Source organism: Patiria miniata, unplaced genomic scaffold, assembly GCF_015706575.1.
Source record: "Patiria miniata isolate m_02_andy unplaced genomic scaffold, ASM1570657v1 HiC_scaffold_16, whole genome shotgun sequence".
NCBI classification, from domain to species: Eukaryota; Metazoa; Echinodermata; class Asteroidea; order Valvatida; family Asterinidae; genus Patiria; species Patiria miniata.
The window spans coordinates 11,708,191-11,726,270 of NW_024037054.1; the positions used below are offsets into that span (position 1 = coordinate 11,708,191).

Consider the following 18,080-nt stretch of genomic DNA (forward strand, 5'->3'; position numbering starts at 1 on the left):
CTTGTATCTTTCTAGGAAATAGCAATCGAAAAAAGGGATTTTTTTTGCGAGGTGCAACTCGAACATAGCAATGAAATACATTTTTAACCTAACTCCCTACTGTCTTTTACTAATAACTGGACCAAGTCCGCCAAAATCCATCAATCACACTGCTTCCAATGCATGCTTTGCTTTAGGCCTCCAGGCCCAAGTCCATCATACTCCATCAATATTTAGTCACACCAGGCCTGCAGGGCCAAGTCCCCGAAAATGGGGGGGGGGGGGGGGGGGGGGATTTTGATGGAGTTTGGGGGGTTAGGGTTCAGAGAAATTTAAGAGTGTACATAAAGTAACGCAATTGAGAATTCGTTTTGGCTTAAATGTCCCTTTTTTTTTACCCATCCCACAATTTATTGATCACTAGATTCAAATCCAGAATGGCTTACATAGAAACAACTTACGATCGTCAGAAAAATTGATGTGAATGAAAAAAAGAAACATGTTTCAAACAGAAAAAAAATGCAGACAAACACCACTGACCTTTGGTTTTAGCACTGAACTCAAACAAAAGCCTTTTTTTTAATTCAATATACAACACAGATCAAAGACTAAAATATAACAATAAATATGTGATAACTGTTAGTAATACAGCTGAAATTTATACACCCCACTGAACTACCGTACAATTGGATTATAGTTTTTTTCGTTGTTTCAAAGTAGTTATTAAACTGGCTTAAGACAATTTGTGATGAATGGCTTATAATTCTGAAAGACTTTCATATCACGAAAAGATAAGAGCCCAAATATTAATACAAATTATCATTTATAAACAAAATTAACATGCATTTGTTCCTGTTTTGATTGTGATGCCACCACAGAGTTTACTGAACCACCAAAACAGATTGAAGGAAAACTAAACTCTCAATTTTTTCCCCTCCTTTTTTTGAAATCAAATTGCAAATACTTTACTAACTTTTAAAATTCTTGCAAGTTTTAAGTAAAATGATTAGTTATGTTTGGTCCTAGTGAATTACAAACAATATACAATAAATTGTTTCGCAAAAAAAATTATGAGGAAGTTTTCCATTAAAACAAAGTCATCTTTTTTATTCTTGAAGCAATAAATCACAAATAAATTTTGCAAACAATTAACACAATAAAGTGATGTAAAGTTACAAGTTGCCCAAGGCTTTTTGAAAAGTTTGTGTCGAGTAAGTAATTTACCGATTAAGAACTTCAAACAGTTTGCACGCTCCAATGAGCACTATTATTTTTCCCTTTGATGTTTTCAGAAATAACACATTTCAAAACCATCACCAAAACAACAAACTCAAAAACTTCTTTTTCAATATATTCCTTCACACACTGCATTTCTGAGGTTTCTAAATAATAGAAAGACGATTCAGTTTAACATCAAATTACTTGAATTTGAAAAATAGTCTGATACAACATGTACACTAATCCTATTACGATGCACTATTTACAGAAACAGCTCGGTTAATAATTATATGTTAAAAACGCTCAAGTGCAAATTTTTTTTCGTGAATCTGAAACACAACAATATTGTACACAGTAAAAGCAGGCGTTTCTACAAGACATGTACAAAAATCTGGCCAGTGGTTGGTTACCTCACACCTCACATGCATACAACTGTTTAAGTGCATGAACAAGCAAAGCAACTGTACGGAGTACCAGTGAAATTTTGGGAGGCCAAATACTCTTGTTGCTAGGCAAACAGCACCCTCAAGAGGTGGCACATGGAGTACATTTTTGAAATCTCCAATATGGTTTTTCAAGAACAGTTTGGACTGAAATCGTAGCAAAAATAAAGCTTCCTCATAGTAATGTTTTTCCCCCGAGTCAAGCTGATTTAAAAAATACCCGCTAACAATGCCCATTTAACACTTTTTATGCACAAACCATTTGCTTTGATTTCTTGGCTTTATACACCAAAGCACAAGGCACTTCTAGTCAAATTTTTAATCATTTTTGGGTAAATCTAGAATTTGAGGATGAGCTAAATCTGAGAATTTATGGAATACATTAACAACTGCTCAACACGTACCTCATTTTATGGAAGGTCAACCAAACAATTTGGATGTCAAGTTCAAAGTTTTTCCCTCCCAAAACCTAAACTGTGCAGATTGACAAGTGATATACAAACTTTATGACGTGATATATGAATACAATATAATACGATGCAACAAAATGTTGACTGCTGTCAGTGTGATGTGGGCCACGTTTTTTTAAAAAACTCCTTAGGACGCATGTCACCCTCGGCTTCTGGTGAGGGGGAAAAAAAAAGCCGTGTCCCACACCACCGGAGTCGACAATGGACCGTTCCTGCCTGTCAGTCAAGCATAGGCATTGGCCAATTAGATTGTGACTTTTGGTCATGTGACCGCGGCAGCTCATTCGAATTGGTCATAGGCTCTGTGAGAAGTGAACAGAAATTAAAGGTGGGCGGGGCTTATGGCCAATTTGGAACAGTCCATTACTAATGGCCAATTTGGAAAAGTCCATTACAAATGGCCAATTTGGAACAGTCCATTACTAATGGGCAAGTTGGAAAAGTCCATTACTAATGGCTAATTTGGAACAGTCCATTACGAATGGCCAATTTGGAACAGTCCATTACTAATGGGCAATTTGGAAAAGTCCATTACTAATGGCCAATTTGGAACAGTCCATTACTAATGGCCAATTTGGAACAGTCCATTACTAATGGGCAATTTGGAAAAGTCCATTACGAATGGCCAATTTGGAACGGTCCATTGCTGAAGCCGGTGTACCCTGTAGTTGTACGTGCAGGTTTCTGCAATGCTTAATTCTGCATATCTTGTTTGGTGTACAGGCTGTAGTACTGGCCCTGTAGCTGCATGAGGTCTTCGTGTCGGCCGATCTCGGCCACTTTCCCGTGTCGGATGACAGCGATTTTCTCGGCGTCGTGGATGGTGGACAGCCGATGGGCAATGGTGATGCAGGTACGTCCCCTCTTGGCTTCATCCAAAGCCGCTTGCACCACCTAGAAGGAGGGGGAAAAAATTTAAAAATACAAGTAAGAAAGGATAAAGTATAAAGTAGAGGACAACATTTCAATTGGGAGACACATGATCAAGCAATGGTAGTATATGAGGTGCACTAATGCCCTCTTATGAGGGAGCACAACAGAAAGTGGAGATGAGGTGAACTCACTTCACAGCCATTTTTTCACCAGTAGTAGGCATAGGCATGCACCAAACCTGTTATATTTTAGAATTTTACCTTTTCGCTCTCTGTGTCCAGGGCCGAGGTGGCCTCATCCAGCAGGAGGATCTTGGGATTGCGGACTAGCGCCCTCGCGATGGCCACGCGCTGCTTTTGGCCGCCGGACAGCTGGGTGCCTTTCTCACCGACTTTGGTCTCATAACCCTGTAAGAACAGACATTTGTTATGTTAGTACGCAGAGTTTGAAAAATCTCACAAACAAAAAATGAATAAAGAAAAAGTGAAAATAGAAAGCAAGGAGTTACAAAAAAGTGTCCCATTTCCAAGGGATGAAAAAATCCTCAATGAGTAACTCACAGCTGGCAGCGAGGCGATGAAGTCATGTATGTTGGATTTCTTGGCCGCCTCGATGACCTCCGTCATGGCCACCTCCCGGGAGTTGTCGCCATAGGCGATGTTCTCGGCGATGGTGCGGTCAAAGAGGATGGGTTCCTGGGAGACCAGGCCAATCTGGGCACGCAGCCACTGGATGTTCAGGGTGTCCAGGCCGTGATTGTCCAAAAGCTGCAAGAAATTGCAAAGGCATAGGTCATAATTTTTTGTGACAATGAAACAAAGTGTAGTAAGAGGGATAAAAGGAATCTGTTGACATTATGACACGCATGGCCATGGCGGGGCTCGAACCCTCAATCTCACGATCATGAGGCCTGTGCTCTACCGCTAGACCACACGGTTCAGGGTTGTCGTACTCACCACAGTGCCACTCCTGGGGTTGTAGAACTTCTCCAGGATCTGGATGGAGGTGCTCTTCCCGCAGCCGCTGCTTCCGACCAGAGCGAGGGTCTCTCCGGGCTTGACGGAGACCGTCAGGCCGCGCAGGACCGGCACGTCGAGGCGAGATGGGTAACGGAAGCGGATGTCCTCAAATCGGACCTCGGGGTTGTAGTTGTCCTGTTTGTATGAAAAGAATGAAGGTAATAAATGAGGTTAGAACTGATGGCAATGTTGAAATCAAGTCCATTACACGTCCATCATAAGTGGGTCAGAACTAACCGCAAACCCATCACAAGCCCATTTTAAGTCATCTCAAATCAATCACAAGACCATGACAAGTCTATGACAAGTCCATCACAGGCCAATCACAAGTCCATCACAAGTCCATAACAGGTCCATCACAAGCCCGTTTTAAGTCCAACACAAGTCCATCACAAGTCTATCACATGTCCATCACAAGTCAATCACATGTCCATCACAAGTCCATCACAAGTCAGATCAAAATTTAATGAGGAAGAAAAATGACAAAGGAATACTTTTGTCACCATTCAATTGAGAAGCTCGAAACTTATCTTGGGACTTGTAATGGAAGCTCAAAGTTCTTTCAAGTAACTGATTGTCTTTAATTGTGGCTACTTTCATGGAGCATCGACGCATACAAATTCGCTAAGTGTAGCAAAAACAGGTTACCAGCCAAGAAGTCATGGGATGAATACTGCGTAACTGGTTCCCACCTTCTTCATGCTTAAATTGATAAAATCTGCTGAGCCAAATTTTTTTCTGCTAGGTATTCGGCTTTAATGAGGAAGGAATAAAACGAGACTTGCCATAGTCTCTCCCTCGGTGCTGTACGAGTCAATGGCGGGCTCCCGGTCCATCAGGCGGAACATGTTGGCGCAGGCAAACTTGGCCTTGGAATAGTCTGGCGCCAGGGCAGTGGCTCCGCCGAGAGCAAAACCTCCAAAGATGATCGCCGAAAACACCCTGTCAACGCAAGAAGCACACAATACGAGTACAGGAACTGTTTTTTGCGAAAACGAAAAAAAAAATACATAGTCAAACTCCAAAAATGTATTCACTGGTTTATTGACACAAGAGGGCGGTATTGACTTACAGGAAGACATTCTCGAACAGCATCGTTCCGTCGGCCACAAGATGGCCGCCCAGTCTGAAGGCGGCGGCGTAGGCGAAGAAGATGATTGCCTGGGAGAGTCCGTAGGCTAGGCCGCTGGCCTGAGCTCGCTTCATGTTGGTCCTAACAAACCAGCAAGAAATGAACTTCAATCAGTTTTATCAAGTTCGACTTCTTCAATGAAGGGAACATGAAAGACTACTGAGTAACATGGAAGTACACATGTGTGACCCTTGACATACATAAATATACTTGTAGGTCAGGCCAGAAGTATGGTCAGACATCAGACCACATCAGACCACCTCCCACTGTCCAATGAGAACCCATTGTAATACGACTCCTTAGGACAACACCCAATATTCTGTGCTGTCTCCTGTACGTATTCTTCGCTTGGTTATTAGCACTCAATAAAACAACACTAAGATCTTAATGCCGAGTCTTAGATCTTACATACTGTTCTTCATGTTTGATACCTATAAATTCAAAAACAAAGCCAAACAAAAAACCTAAACCATGTGGCTAGTGGTTAAGGTTTGTGACTCATGATCAGAGGGTCAGAAGTTCGAATCCAGCCAGTGGCCATATGTTGTGTCCTCAGGCAAAGTTACTTTATCCCCACTTGCCTCCTTCCACCCAGGAGTATAAATGGTACCGGCATTAGCTGGGGAGTAACGCGCGATGGACTGACATCCCGTCCAGGGGGAATAAATATATCCTCAGTCGCTTCACGCTTAGAAAACTGGAGATACACGCTGGCCTGACGGGCCATATCAGCTTGTGACAGACTTGACTTACTTGTAAGGTCCCACAAGTAGATCGTAGTAACTCTTGTAGAAGGTTTCCTCGCGAGTCAGGGAAGCCACGGTACGGATGTTCTCGATAGCTTCAGTAGCAATCTGTAGCAATAAATGAATGAGGACACGTAACTAGCAGTGAATCTTCAACACATTACATGGAAATCCGCGTGAATGTATGCAAATTATATGCACGACATCTGAATTCCGCCTCCTGTGTGCATTCAAAATCACGACAGTAATGTTCGTGCACAACCGGCCTACAGCAAAATAGGCGATAGGCCACGAACATACAATTTCGGAGGGAATGAGCTTGGATTTTTGCTGAATTTGCAAGTATCTCTGGCAAATTATGAGTAAAGAGGGAAATATAGCTGTTCAAAATTTACAACCTGGGCAGTTGGAGACACTGGTGATTTTGTGTACTTTTTGTGGTAAGACAGGCGTGAGTTACGTGATGATCGTGAGTTCAATCACCGGCGTGGCGTCCATGCACAAAAGCCGAACAGCGACTCAAGATAAACAATCGTGATGCGCGCGCGCAGTGACGATCCAATCAAAGGCTTTAAATGGAGCTAGTTACTGAACCCCATATATTTGGGGGGGGGGGGGGGGACGGGAAAGATGTCCTTAGAAGCCCCTTTTCCGTACCTTTCCTGAAATCTCCAGAGCTTCCTTGTCCTGCTGGGAGGAGGATTGGATGAGTTTCCACTCGACGGTGCCAGCGATGGCGATGAACGGCAGGAAGCCCAAAACCAGCAGGGTCAGCTGCCAACCGTAGATGAAAGCGATGATAATGGCAACGCCGATGTTGCACAACGACTGCATCATGACTCCGATGCGGGCACCGGTGGCCTGACGGGTACCATGCAAAAACAAAATTACTTAATTATGAAAGTAAACTACTGTATTAAGTAGTAGGTTTTGGGCACCGGTTGTCTAACTGGTACCAAGCAAATACATCATAATCAACAAAACTTTCTGTATTTTTGAAATACTGGTTTTAAGCACCGATGGCCTGATAGGTACCAGGCAAAAACAAAATAGTAATCAAGGTACAGTTTTGTATTTATGATTAATACTAGTTTTGGGCGCCCATCGTTTGATGAGTACCAAGCCAAAAAAACAATAATAATAATTAACAATAAAAATTGATTTCGTCCAGCTCATTATCCCCCCCCCCCACTGTCTCTATTGGCTTTGAGATCAGGGGTAATAATTTATATTTAAATTAATAATAATCCCATTTTTGGACAGAACTTACCCCTTGGACTTCAGAGGCTTCGGTTGCTAGTCTTGTTGTCAATGCTCCGGTGCTATTCTTCTTGTCATCAAACCATCCAATCTCCTGCAACAAACAGTGGTAATTAGGTACAAAACAGTAAAAGTCTGCTGGAGTCTGAGACTAACAATGACACTGTTTAAGTCTAGTATTGAATTGAGTTCTGGATTTTAAAATGTGGATGATTGCTTGTGGTTGGACTTTATAGTCTGGACTCTGAAAGTCTGGACTCGGACTAGGGGCCGTATATAAGGTCTCAAGAACTTGCTTCCTTGCAGTCAAGAGAGGGCGCTGTGCAGAGTACGACTGGTGGCCATTACCTGACGGAGCATAGCTTTGAACGCCATGTGTCGCAGTCGGATTGTCAGCTCTTCTCCTGATTTGCCAAGTGCTGCTCCCTAAAACAAAAAAAGTGGATAAATATGATAAAATATGAACTATCCAATATACATATTGATTGGCAATTAGGGTAAAAGTACAAAATTAATGCATTCAAACGGAGTGTACGCATTCTAAAAGGATGGGAAATGGTTCGAAAAAAAAGGAGCATTCTGAATGAAACAGGAGCATCCAAAAAGAACAGTGCCGGATTTCCCCAAACATCTTTACAACACATCTTAGGACTTGAGATGAATTCCTGCACTTAGATCATTCCTAGCTAAGATGCATCTTAAGACTGATTTCACTTAACACATCTTAAACAAGAAATACAGTAAGGGAACAGCTATTACTTGGACGAGGACAAAATTGCTCATTTGACAGCTATATCATGTTTTTTTTTATCATCTTTTTTTTACACCTAGTTTTTCCATGTGTGTGCACAGAGCACAAACTTTGTTCTGAAAATCTTGTCTGCTGATTATAATAATGATCAGTTCAGCCGCGTTGCAAAAGGAAGTTACGATGCGTTGAATGCATTTTAAGTTTGGTGACATCAATCAGAGGACGCATCCCGAGTTAAAACGAGTTACTCTTCCCAAGACGCGTCTTTAGTGATTCGTGAAATCGGCCCCAGGAACATTTTGAAAAGAACGGAGACATAACACAAGGAATAGGGTATGTTCCAAAAGAACAGGTACTCATTTTGAATGTTACAAAAGCAACATGACGGTTTCTACGTTGGGCTACTCACCTGGACCAGACTAGCCACCATCGTGATGACACCGATTCCGGCAAAAAGAAGACAAAACAGGGTGGTCTGTGAGTTGATCAGGTCCACTTCAGTGACTTTGTCGTAGGAATACACCTGAAAGGAGGCAGACCAGAAGAAAGAGATTAACACCACCTCAATCCTAACAATCCCGGATCCTTCAAAATCCATCAGGTTTTGGAGGATTCTCTAGGATTCAGGAAGGCACGATCCAGCCACTATAATTTTAGAAAGGACATAATGCAGATTGAAATGTAAGGGAACATCTCAAAAAGCGGAATGCCTGGATCCTTCCACCAGGGAACATCGCCTGTTCCAATTGGGAACATGCCTTGATCCCACTGGGAACAGCGCAGGAATGCTAGGTGATCCCACGTAGTGTATGCCCGTGCACGCTTACTCGGGAATGGCCTGTTCCAATTGGGAACATGCCTTGATCACACTGGGAACAGCCTAGGAACGCTAGGTGATCCCACGTAGTGTATGCCCGTGCACGCTTACTCGGGAATGGCCTGTTCCAATTGGGAACATGCTTTGATCCCACTGGGAACAGCCTAGGAACGCTAGGTGATCCCACGTAGTGTATGCCCGTGCACGCTTACTCGGGAATGGCCTGTTCCAATTGGGAACATGCCTTGATCCCACTGGGAACAGCGCAGGAACGCTAGGTGATCCCACGTAGTCTATGCCCGTGCACGCTTACTCGGGAATGGCCTGTTCCAATTGGGAACATGCCTTGATCACACTGGGAACAGCACAGGAACGCTAGGTGATCCCACGTGTAGTGTATGCCCGTGCACGCTTACTCGGGAATGGCCTGTTCCAATTGGGAACATGCCTTGATCCCACTGGGAACAGCGCAGGAACGCTAGGTGATCCCACGTAGTGTATGCCCGTGCACGCTTACTCGGGAATGGCCAGTCCCAGTTGGAACCATGCCGGGAACAAAGCACGTTCCCTATGGGCATGCACAGTGTTCCTTAAAGCTTTAGTCCATCATTTGCAGCTATCCGAAAAGTAGCTGGCGTAATTATTGTTGAAAAACATACTTGGTTGAAAGATAGTAAGGGGACTAAACTCCCTGTGAAATTATTCTTTCTGGCAAGCTGTCATTTTGAAGTAATCAACGAAAGAAGGCCTTTCCAATGGTGCTTCTTAAGACGCACCGTAGGAAAATTTAAATTAGTAGTTCGTTTTGTTATTCGGCGAAGCGCGCGCAAGCATTGGCACGACGCACACGCACCCCCGGTTGCTTTAATTCGTCAGATCAGTGCGCGACATCGCGTAGCTGCATTCCGCTCAGCGAGAACATGTCTCGGACGCTGAATTTAGGCGCAATTCAAAACATGATTCAGCAACTTTTGATTTGAAATTGAGATCCTAGAAGCTGTTTTTCTCAGAATACACAGCTGAAGCTGAGCTGAAACTTTATCAGGTTAGTTGTTCAGTACCCTTCTTTAGATTTTGAGCACTTTTGTTGCTTCAAACAAACAAAATGCACAAATTACAAATGATGGACTATAACTTTAAAGGCACGTTCCATACTTTTGAGACAAACGCTAAGTGACAGAGGGTGTCCCATCTGATTCCCCACAGTGGTAGATTACTTGAAGGATTTTTGGGAAAAGGCCAAATGGCCAGGGCACGGTACCGGCAGGTTAACTCAAAACATGAAAACCAATTAAAGTTTTTTATTTTTTTGTTTGTTCCAAAAGCATTTCGTGAGTCTGTTCACTAGGCTCAATGAATCATTCTAGCTCTGTTCATCTCTGCTTTCTGTCCATTTCTCGCAGTGTTTGTGACCCATTTTGACGAAGTTTGTTGAATTTGGGCGATTCACAATGCAGTGCGCCACCAAGAGTTTGCCAAAGAGCGTTTGTGTTTCCGAGTGCATTGTGGGAGATGGTCGACAATTCACAGCGTGGGACATTTGAAATTGTTCGTTTTTCCCGTCAGTAGTTTCGTCAGCGAATCATTTATTTATCTATTTGCCCTTTTTTTTTTTTTTTTATCAATATGGTGTTTTGTGTAAGGTGGCAGAAAGCTATGCTCCAATTTGTAACAAATTAGCTTAAGTTGTCTACTGACACGCATTCAAATGGGCCATGTTCTGTTAACCGTAAACTTGAGAAATGGACTCTCCATGGCAAACTCTTGGTGGCGCACTGCATTGTGCATCGCCCGAATTAGCTGCACCAGGCACAGCAAAGAATGATTTAAGTCTATACCTTCAGCACGCGACTGAAAATCACAGCGAAGGCGGGTTGCACGGCACCGTTGATGCCCGCAGCAATGCTGCCGATGACGATATAAAACCACTCCGGTGCATTGAGCTTCATGATGCGACCGAGGCTGAAATCCTTCAGCTTTTCCTCCTCAGTCTCCTACCGACAGAAGACAAAAAAAAAAGGGAATTTTCTGTCAGATGTTAAAGATTTATTGAAAAGTTCAGCCGTTGCCTCTCGGAGTGATCCCCGTTTGCTATTTTCTAGGTTTGTAGCATTGCTAATGTTGTTTGCATCGTGACTTTGGGTGTGATCGCTGGCTGTATGGCATATATAGGTTTATGGCTTCTGACTAGCGCCCCTTGAACAAAGACATTGACTAAATTTGGGAACCAGCAACATCTAGGGCTGGATAGCTAGCTCAGTTGGTAGAGCACTGGAACGGTAATCCGGAGGTCGTTGGTTCAAACCCCGCTGTAGTCAATTTCTTTGTTCAACTTAGAAAAAAAATTAATTTCCTCTTGTGGTTTATTTGAAAAGATTTAAATCCTAACAAACGTTTAACTGGGCAAAATCCAGAGCATCGAGACATTGTTACTTCTGGACAAATTTTCTTTTGCACAAGGTTAAAAATTGATGAGAAAATAGGAACTGATCATCTCCAGAGAACAGTGCTAAGAATATTGATGTGCTAGGCCACAGCCAGTGGAGTACCAGTCCATCATGTCAATAGTGATATACATCTCATTGACCTTTCGGCTGGTAACCGGTTTCTGCTAAGCGCTTCTTTAAAGCGGAAAAGCTGTTTACCAACCTCACGCGCTTAGTAAAAATCATCTCAGTACCAGTCGTGAGCAATATACACAGGGTTCTACCTTAACATTTTTGTTCACTAGCCAGCTGGGCTACTGAAACAGACACTTAACTGGCCCGCGGGCATTTTCACTAGCCCACTTTTTTAGCTCAAATACACAATGCCGTATTTTTCAGGCTCAATTCTGAGGCAATTTTGTCAGTGTTTTAACAGAGCTAATAATTGAACCCTTTAAAACGATTGATAAATTAGAGACACAAATTGATGAGTTTGCTTTCTGATTTTAATGATTTATTTCTTCCTGTACGTTCATCTTTGCCGTATCCCACTATTTTTTTGACTCGCCAGCCGGGCTACTTAAGGAATAGTTTGACTGGCCTGCGGCTGTTTTGACTAGCATTTGGCTAGCGGTCTACCGGTAATTTCGAACCCTGAATATATATTGCATGGCACTTCGGTTGGTTACCTGTTTTCGATTAGCAAGTATTGTTTCAGCTTAAGAAATTTGTTATTAAATGTTTTGTTCACCTCTTCTTCCCCATCTTTGGAGTGGGTGGACACGACGGAGTGCATGCGCTTCATACCCTTGAAGCTGGACGTCCTGGCATGGGGGGTTCCCGGCTCCGGGGTGCCTGGATGCTGAGTGCCGTCCATCAACGGAGCGCCCTCTATTGACAAGCAAATACCAGCTCAACAAATGAATCATCAACAAATATATCCAGGAGGCAGAGAGTCATACATGGGATGTTTTTCAAATCTTGGCTATGTTTCCAGCTTTGGCCCCATCTCTGGCCTTGGTCGCATGGTCACATATTGAGCCAGAGACAGTGAAGTAAGGAGCCCAAGTCAAAGTCATATCCACGGTTTGCAAAACACCTAATTTGTGAAGTGAAAGATGTGCTACAGGGTGAGTCAAAAAAGCGGAACTCAAACGCAAAAAAAAATATATTTCACATTTTAAAAATATATGTAGCACCAAACATAATAATGACTAGAAAGCCAATCTCAAAAACTACTTTTAGATGAAAAAATTTCTGAAATTGCTCAATCCGTTCAAAGAATATCACCATTTAAACGCAATGACCCGAAAACCTGTTTTGTCAAAAAACAAAACAATTTATTGTGTATTCTGACTGTTTGGTACAACAAAGAAAATGACAAAGAATACTAGGCAAACAATACAATTGATAAAATCCACTTTTTTTCAAAAGACGGGCCTTCAAAAGGACTCTGTTGAATATTTTTACCTTTAAAACTGAGGTTTTATCACTGGTGATGTTTGAAGACAATTGTGACTAAGATTCTTGAAATCGCATTTTTGGACGAAAGAGGTTTTAGGGTTATTGTGTTCAAATGGTGATTTACACTTTGAATGGATTGAGCAATTTAAGTATTTTTTTCATCTAAAGGTAGTTTCTGAAATTGGCTTTCCAGTCATTATTATCTTTGGTGCTACATGTTTTTTAAATACAAAATATATTTTTTGAGGTTTGGGTTTCGCTTTTTTTTTTAATAACCCTGTGCATGTATATAGACAAATTCAAGCATGCTACCACTGTACACCAATTGAGGCCCCCGTCAATGGCGCCATGAGGTAGTTGCTTTGTACAATAGCTAGTATATAATGCTGTCGCCATTGAAAGGGGCCTCCGTGGTTGTACAGTGATAGCTGCTCAGATTGGTCCATCCCAGGAGTGCGTCAACTAGAGAGGGGGCACTCCAGTTACTGGCGATCAAACAGCGCCACCTACTGTCAGGAGTGTGAACAGCTCATTAAATTAACCAACAAGGGTTTGATCCTCCACCACCAGTTTAGTTTCAGTGTTATTTTTGTGTGCAGTTTGTTTTCCCAAAAATTGCATGGAAAAAAACCTTTTCCTGCTAATAGGTCTCTCTCAAAGGCAGCCATCAATGCAATCAAGCACGCATTACGCAGTGTTGAAAACGTTCCAAACACACGCGCTTGTCGCTCAAAATGTGCTCGAAATACGATGCAGCCGATGCGCGTTATGCAAGTTTACGCTCAAAATGCCCATGCACATGGCTGGTCTGTAGGAAATAATAATAATAATAATTTGGGAGGCTAATCATCCTACTAGCAGCTGGTATGCTGAATTGTGAAGGACGCGGCTACAACGTGGTCGGGCCGCTGGCACGTAAAGGTGCCTATGGCTGCCGGCCACATCGACCCATATATGACCACGGAGCACAGCCTGAGATCGAAAGTGTTTGATTTTTCCGGAGGGAGGAAAACCAGAGGGCCCGGAGAAAAACCCTCGTGGCACAGGAGAGAACCAACGCACAACTCTACTCACATGTGATCCACGGCCAGGATTCGAACCGTGGTCACCTTGGTGAAAGGCGAGCGCTTTACGCACAAGCCACCCATGCCACCCAAAATGACGTCATTTGAGAGAGACCAATAGGACAGTGTTGTTAATACCACTTTTGTTATGTTCATTGTTTATCCTGAAATATTTGATACATCAACGGTCAATTACGATGTGTTTTTTTTTTCACCGATTCAAAATAAATGAAAAGTTGGACAGGAAATGTTGTGAATCCTTGCGACGATGGCAAGAGATGTGAAAAATATCTAGAACAAAAAATGTAAACATTCTAAAATATTATGAGTGGTTGAAGGAAAATGTAATGTTCATGTATGATGTTCATGATATTAACGATTGGTGCAAAAATGTTCCATTATGGAGTACCGTAGTGAATACGTCACGCGCACAAAATGTGTGTGAAAGACATTAGCGCGTGCTTCCGCCCGTGAACCAGCACGCGCGCGTACTCCATTCGTTTGCACTACATTTTCTGGTTCTAAGTGACGTCACACTTCGGTACTCCATAGAACCAACTAGATCATCGCGATGATTTTTAAAAAAAATAACTCCAAAATTGTCAGAATGTTTAACATTTTTTACACTTATTTTTTTGGCTATTTTCCAAAAAAGATTAGCTATTTGCAATTTTCAGATAATGTAGTTTGGCAATTTTTTAAAAAGAACATTTCTGCACCATCATAGACAAATATTTTTTTAATGCAAGTTAAGCACGCAAGAATGCCTATGTTAAGCACACAAGAATGGGTGATGGACAGAAGTGTATACGTATGTAAAACAAAATTTGGTGAATATTTTGGGTTAGAAACTTAAAATCTATTCCAGTCTGTTTAGTGAATTGTTTTCAGCAAAATAAAAAAATTCTCTTCAACTTCATCTTGGAAGCATATTATTTCCTTTTCAAAAGACAAGTTTCTTTCTAAAAACACAGAGCTAGCTTAATAGCTCAGTTGGTTGGTTCAAATTCATTCCATTTTGGGGTTTCAAACTTTCTCTTCAAAAAAGGAAAGAAAGAAATATCAAAAAGAGGCGATTTGTTGTGGGAGAATTCTTTTTATGATTCAAAACAAAGAACACTTTTGGATTTTGCCAGACAATTTTTATAAAACCAAATACACAAAGCATTGAAGAAAGATGTTTTGTGGATTTTTGGGTGAAAATATGAATAGATCACACATAGGATACAGATGTTTGGATGACTATTTGTCGGTAACTTACCCATGGGTTTCTCATGGTCTGTTTTATAATTGATGAAAAGATTCGGAATAGAAAAAACATTGGAGGATAAATGCTTAAAAGCAGAAGCAGGCAAGTGTTGCAAAAATATGAAGAGAAATGTGCTAAAATGGCTCGTTGAGCCACGCAGTAAGCAGAAGTTTGATGACTGCTTTCGGGACGAATAGCGTCCGATCGTAGGGCGTCTGATTATCATGTGACCATCCATTTTCCCCGTGATTGACCACCATTGCAGTAGGCAAGCGTTTGGTTAGCAAACACGTTGTATGTTGTAAACAAGACAGTAAGGCTTAGGTTCACGTAAAATCAACCGCTTATGGCATAATGGCATTAGCTGGGCTGTGTACAGTAGTGCGATTGTCATAATCGTGCCCAACCAGCATTGGGTGTTGGCTCTACGTTTTTCTCACAGTTTTTGCCAACCATCACAGCTTTGACGGCTTGCCTACTATGGCTACTCCGTGCAGCACTATACAATTTTTGCCTACTACAATGGCGACGCTGGGGTTCCGGTACCCAGATGTAAACAATTTATTGAATGTAACTGTCAAGAGCTTCATATGATAAAGAATGTGTACACAGTCAGGCATTTCTTTGTCGTACAGTTCAGCATGCAAATATAGAAAAGTAAACACGACCAAAGTTCAACAGGTATATTTCCCCACCAGCCATACATTTTGCTTTTCATGAAAAAAACACCAAAAACTGTTTTTATGACCAGATATATATTTCCCCTCCACATGCAAACAGCAAAGCAGACAGCCACAGCCATCAGAGAAGTTGTAACAATAACAAAGAAAAAATGCCATTTTTTTTGTCATCGTTTTCTACACTCCCGCTAGATTTTATCTTGCCCAAAAAAAACCACCTAATAACGTTTAGGGCTGTCCCGATTATACCGAAATTCGATTATTCAATCGTCGACCGAATATTCAAAAAGCTTTTTGCAGGTTTGAATATTCGAAAACAAAAAACTACGCATATACGCATGACTGTATTGTTACTGTATCATAAGTTTGCGCCATTTTATTGCCAGGTTCCACGTTTTTGTCGACGGTAAATTTTTTGTCAATTGTTTCTATACTTTTAGCAGGTTGAAGCCCTTGGAAGTTATTAAAATACCGACTGCAAAACACTCCATATCGATCACTGCACGCACATTTTAAACAGGCGCGCTGCGTGCAACTTTTGACCGGCGCTGCACACAGCTGTAGCTGGCAGTTTTGAATATCTGAATATTCGGTCAGACACTGTTACGAGTAATTCAATACTACATTATGCCGAAATGAACAGCCTTAGTAAAGTCACTGAATACATACACACACAGACAACGAAACCTTGTACAATAAAAAGAAACCACTTTTCACAAATTAACAGAAATTCGTCTCGTGAACTACTCTACAAGTGACGATCATGCAGGAGGCAAAATCAAAAATTTGCACAAGGTGTTAAATTTACTTACTCTCCTGAATCGCAACTGCACTTTTTTTAGGACTCACAGCTTAGGTAAATGGGTTAGCAAAAAGTAAAGCATACAAAAAAAAAAGTCAGTATTATGTTATTAAGCAATAATGAGATTTTTAATTTGAGATCAGCGGGCATGAGCTCAAATGTTATGAATGCCGTAATTTTTTGCGCAAAATGGCTCGGTGGTGCAATGCATTGTGGGAGAGATGCAGTCGCTGCAAATATTGCATCTGAATGTGCATGAACACGCAGTTTATGCATGAGCAACGCGGCAGAGGTGTTATTGTCCGTTATTTTGCTTTTTGTCACTACCAAGAGGCGAATGTCAATAGAGTCTGAAAAAAAAGAAGAAAATCTTACTTTCTTTTATGATCTTCTCTGTTTCTTCCTTGTCCTCATCGTCCAGATCCTCTTCCGATTTGTCGGCCTCCTCGGGTTTTTCCTCCTTGCGCGCCTGCATGTAGACCAGCTGCTGGTAAACACCGCCGTCTATCTCCATCAGCTGTGCGTGGCTGCCCCGCTCCACGATCACCCCGTCCTTGAACGCACAGATCATGTCGGCGTTGCGGATGGTGGACAGGCGGTGGGCGATGACCAGAGTCGTCCGGCCGCTCTGGGCCTTGTCCAGCGCGGCTTGGACAGTGCCCTCGCTCTCCGTGTCCAGGGCCGAGGTGGCCTCGTCCAGCAGGAGGATCTTGGGGTTGCGGACTAGCGCCCTCGCGATGGCCACGCGCTGCTTCTGGCCTCCAGAGAGCTGGGCCCCTCTCTCGCCAACCAGGGTCTGATATGCCTGAATTAAGAACATCATTGAAAATGATGCTACTCTTTTGCAACAGTACTTTCAATCACAAAAAAAAGTTGGAGTTTACGCATTAGTTCCTATATTTTCCTTGTTTTTCCATGGGCCGTTTCCCTTGGGCTTCAAGTTCAACCCTGAACAATTCCCATTTTTTTCTAAACGTTTTCTTGGGAAACATTGTCCACAACCCTCATACATGTAAGTACAGAATTCAAGAGATAGAGCCTTGCAATTCAACCTCTTTGGGTGTGTTTCCTAGTTCTATTCCTTCTTTTTCCTTAATTTTCCTTGTGTTTCCTTAACTTTTCCTTAAGTTTTCTTATGTTTCCTTCAAATTTCCTTGTTCTTCCTTGAGCCCTTTTGAAGCTCCACTTCCCTGAGCTTCAAGTTTCGTATTACAAAAATTTTAAGATTTTTTTCCCTTGTTTTACTGGGAAAAGTTTGTCGAAATACCAATTTTTCCATCCTTTCATTTCTCCTTGTTCTTCCAGAACACATCCATTTTTTCCCCTACATACCTCTGGAAGTGCCATGATAAAGTCGTGGGCATTAGCCTCCTTGGCAGCGGTCATGATCTCCTCCATCGTGACGTCCATGCGGCCGTAGCGGATGTTCTCCTCGATGGAGCATCCGAAAAGTATCGGCTCTTGACTGACCACGCCAGTGTTCTGGCGAAGCCACTTCACGTTCAGATCTTTGATATTGTTGCCGTCAATTTTCACCTGTAAGACAGAAAAAGGATGCAATTTTTTTACCCTTACCGCCCTCACTGTTTTTGCTTGGAATCATCCTGAATCCTCCAAAATCCTCCACTATGCATGTAACCAATGGCACATTCTTTGTACTTGAAACTTTCAAGATGCATCGAGCCTC

General features: G+C 42.1%; 1 protein-coding gene across 6 annotated transcripts in view; it reads right to left on the reverse strand.

Moving 5' to 3' along the window:
• Positions 1-520: 520 nt before the first annotated feature.
• The window catches only part of LOC119723012 (ATP-dependent translocase ABCB1-like), a 56,056-nt gene continuing 38,496 nt past the window's right edge, over positions 521-18,080 (reverse strand). For 5 of the 6 annotated variants that reach the window (XM_038193481.1, XM_038193476.1, XM_038193482.1 and 2 more), the window contains 16 exons: positions 17,726-17,929; positions 16,769-17,198; positions 14,924-14,941; positions 11,886-12,025; positions 10,547-10,702; positions 8,301-8,414; positions 7,489-7,566; positions 7,151-7,234; positions 6,538-6,741; positions 5,888-5,988; positions 5,075-5,215; positions 4,788-4,944; positions 3,940-4,137; positions 3,544-3,750; positions 3,244-3,390; positions 521-3,004 (listed from right to left, as the gene is read on the reverse strand). In XM_038193481.1, the coding sequence (XP_038049409.1) occupies positions 2,804-3,004; positions 3,244-3,390; positions 3,544-3,750; positions 3,940-4,137; positions 4,788-4,944; positions 5,075-5,215; positions 5,888-5,988; positions 6,538-6,741; positions 7,151-7,234; positions 7,489-7,566; positions 8,301-8,414; positions 10,547-10,702; positions 11,886-12,025; positions 14,924-14,941; positions 16,769-17,198; positions 17,726-17,929 (2,580 nt within the window). In that variant the 3' untranslated portion in view covers positions 521-2,803. The remainder of the gene's footprint in view (positions 3,005-3,243; positions 3,391-3,543; positions 3,751-3,939; positions 4,138-4,787; positions 4,945-5,074; positions 5,216-5,887; positions 5,989-6,537; positions 6,742-7,150; positions 7,235-7,488; positions 7,567-8,300; positions 8,415-10,546; positions 10,703-11,885; positions 12,026-14,923; positions 14,942-16,768; positions 17,199-17,725; positions 17,930-18,080) is intronic. The other variant, XM_038193480.1, reaches the window with a different exon arrangement.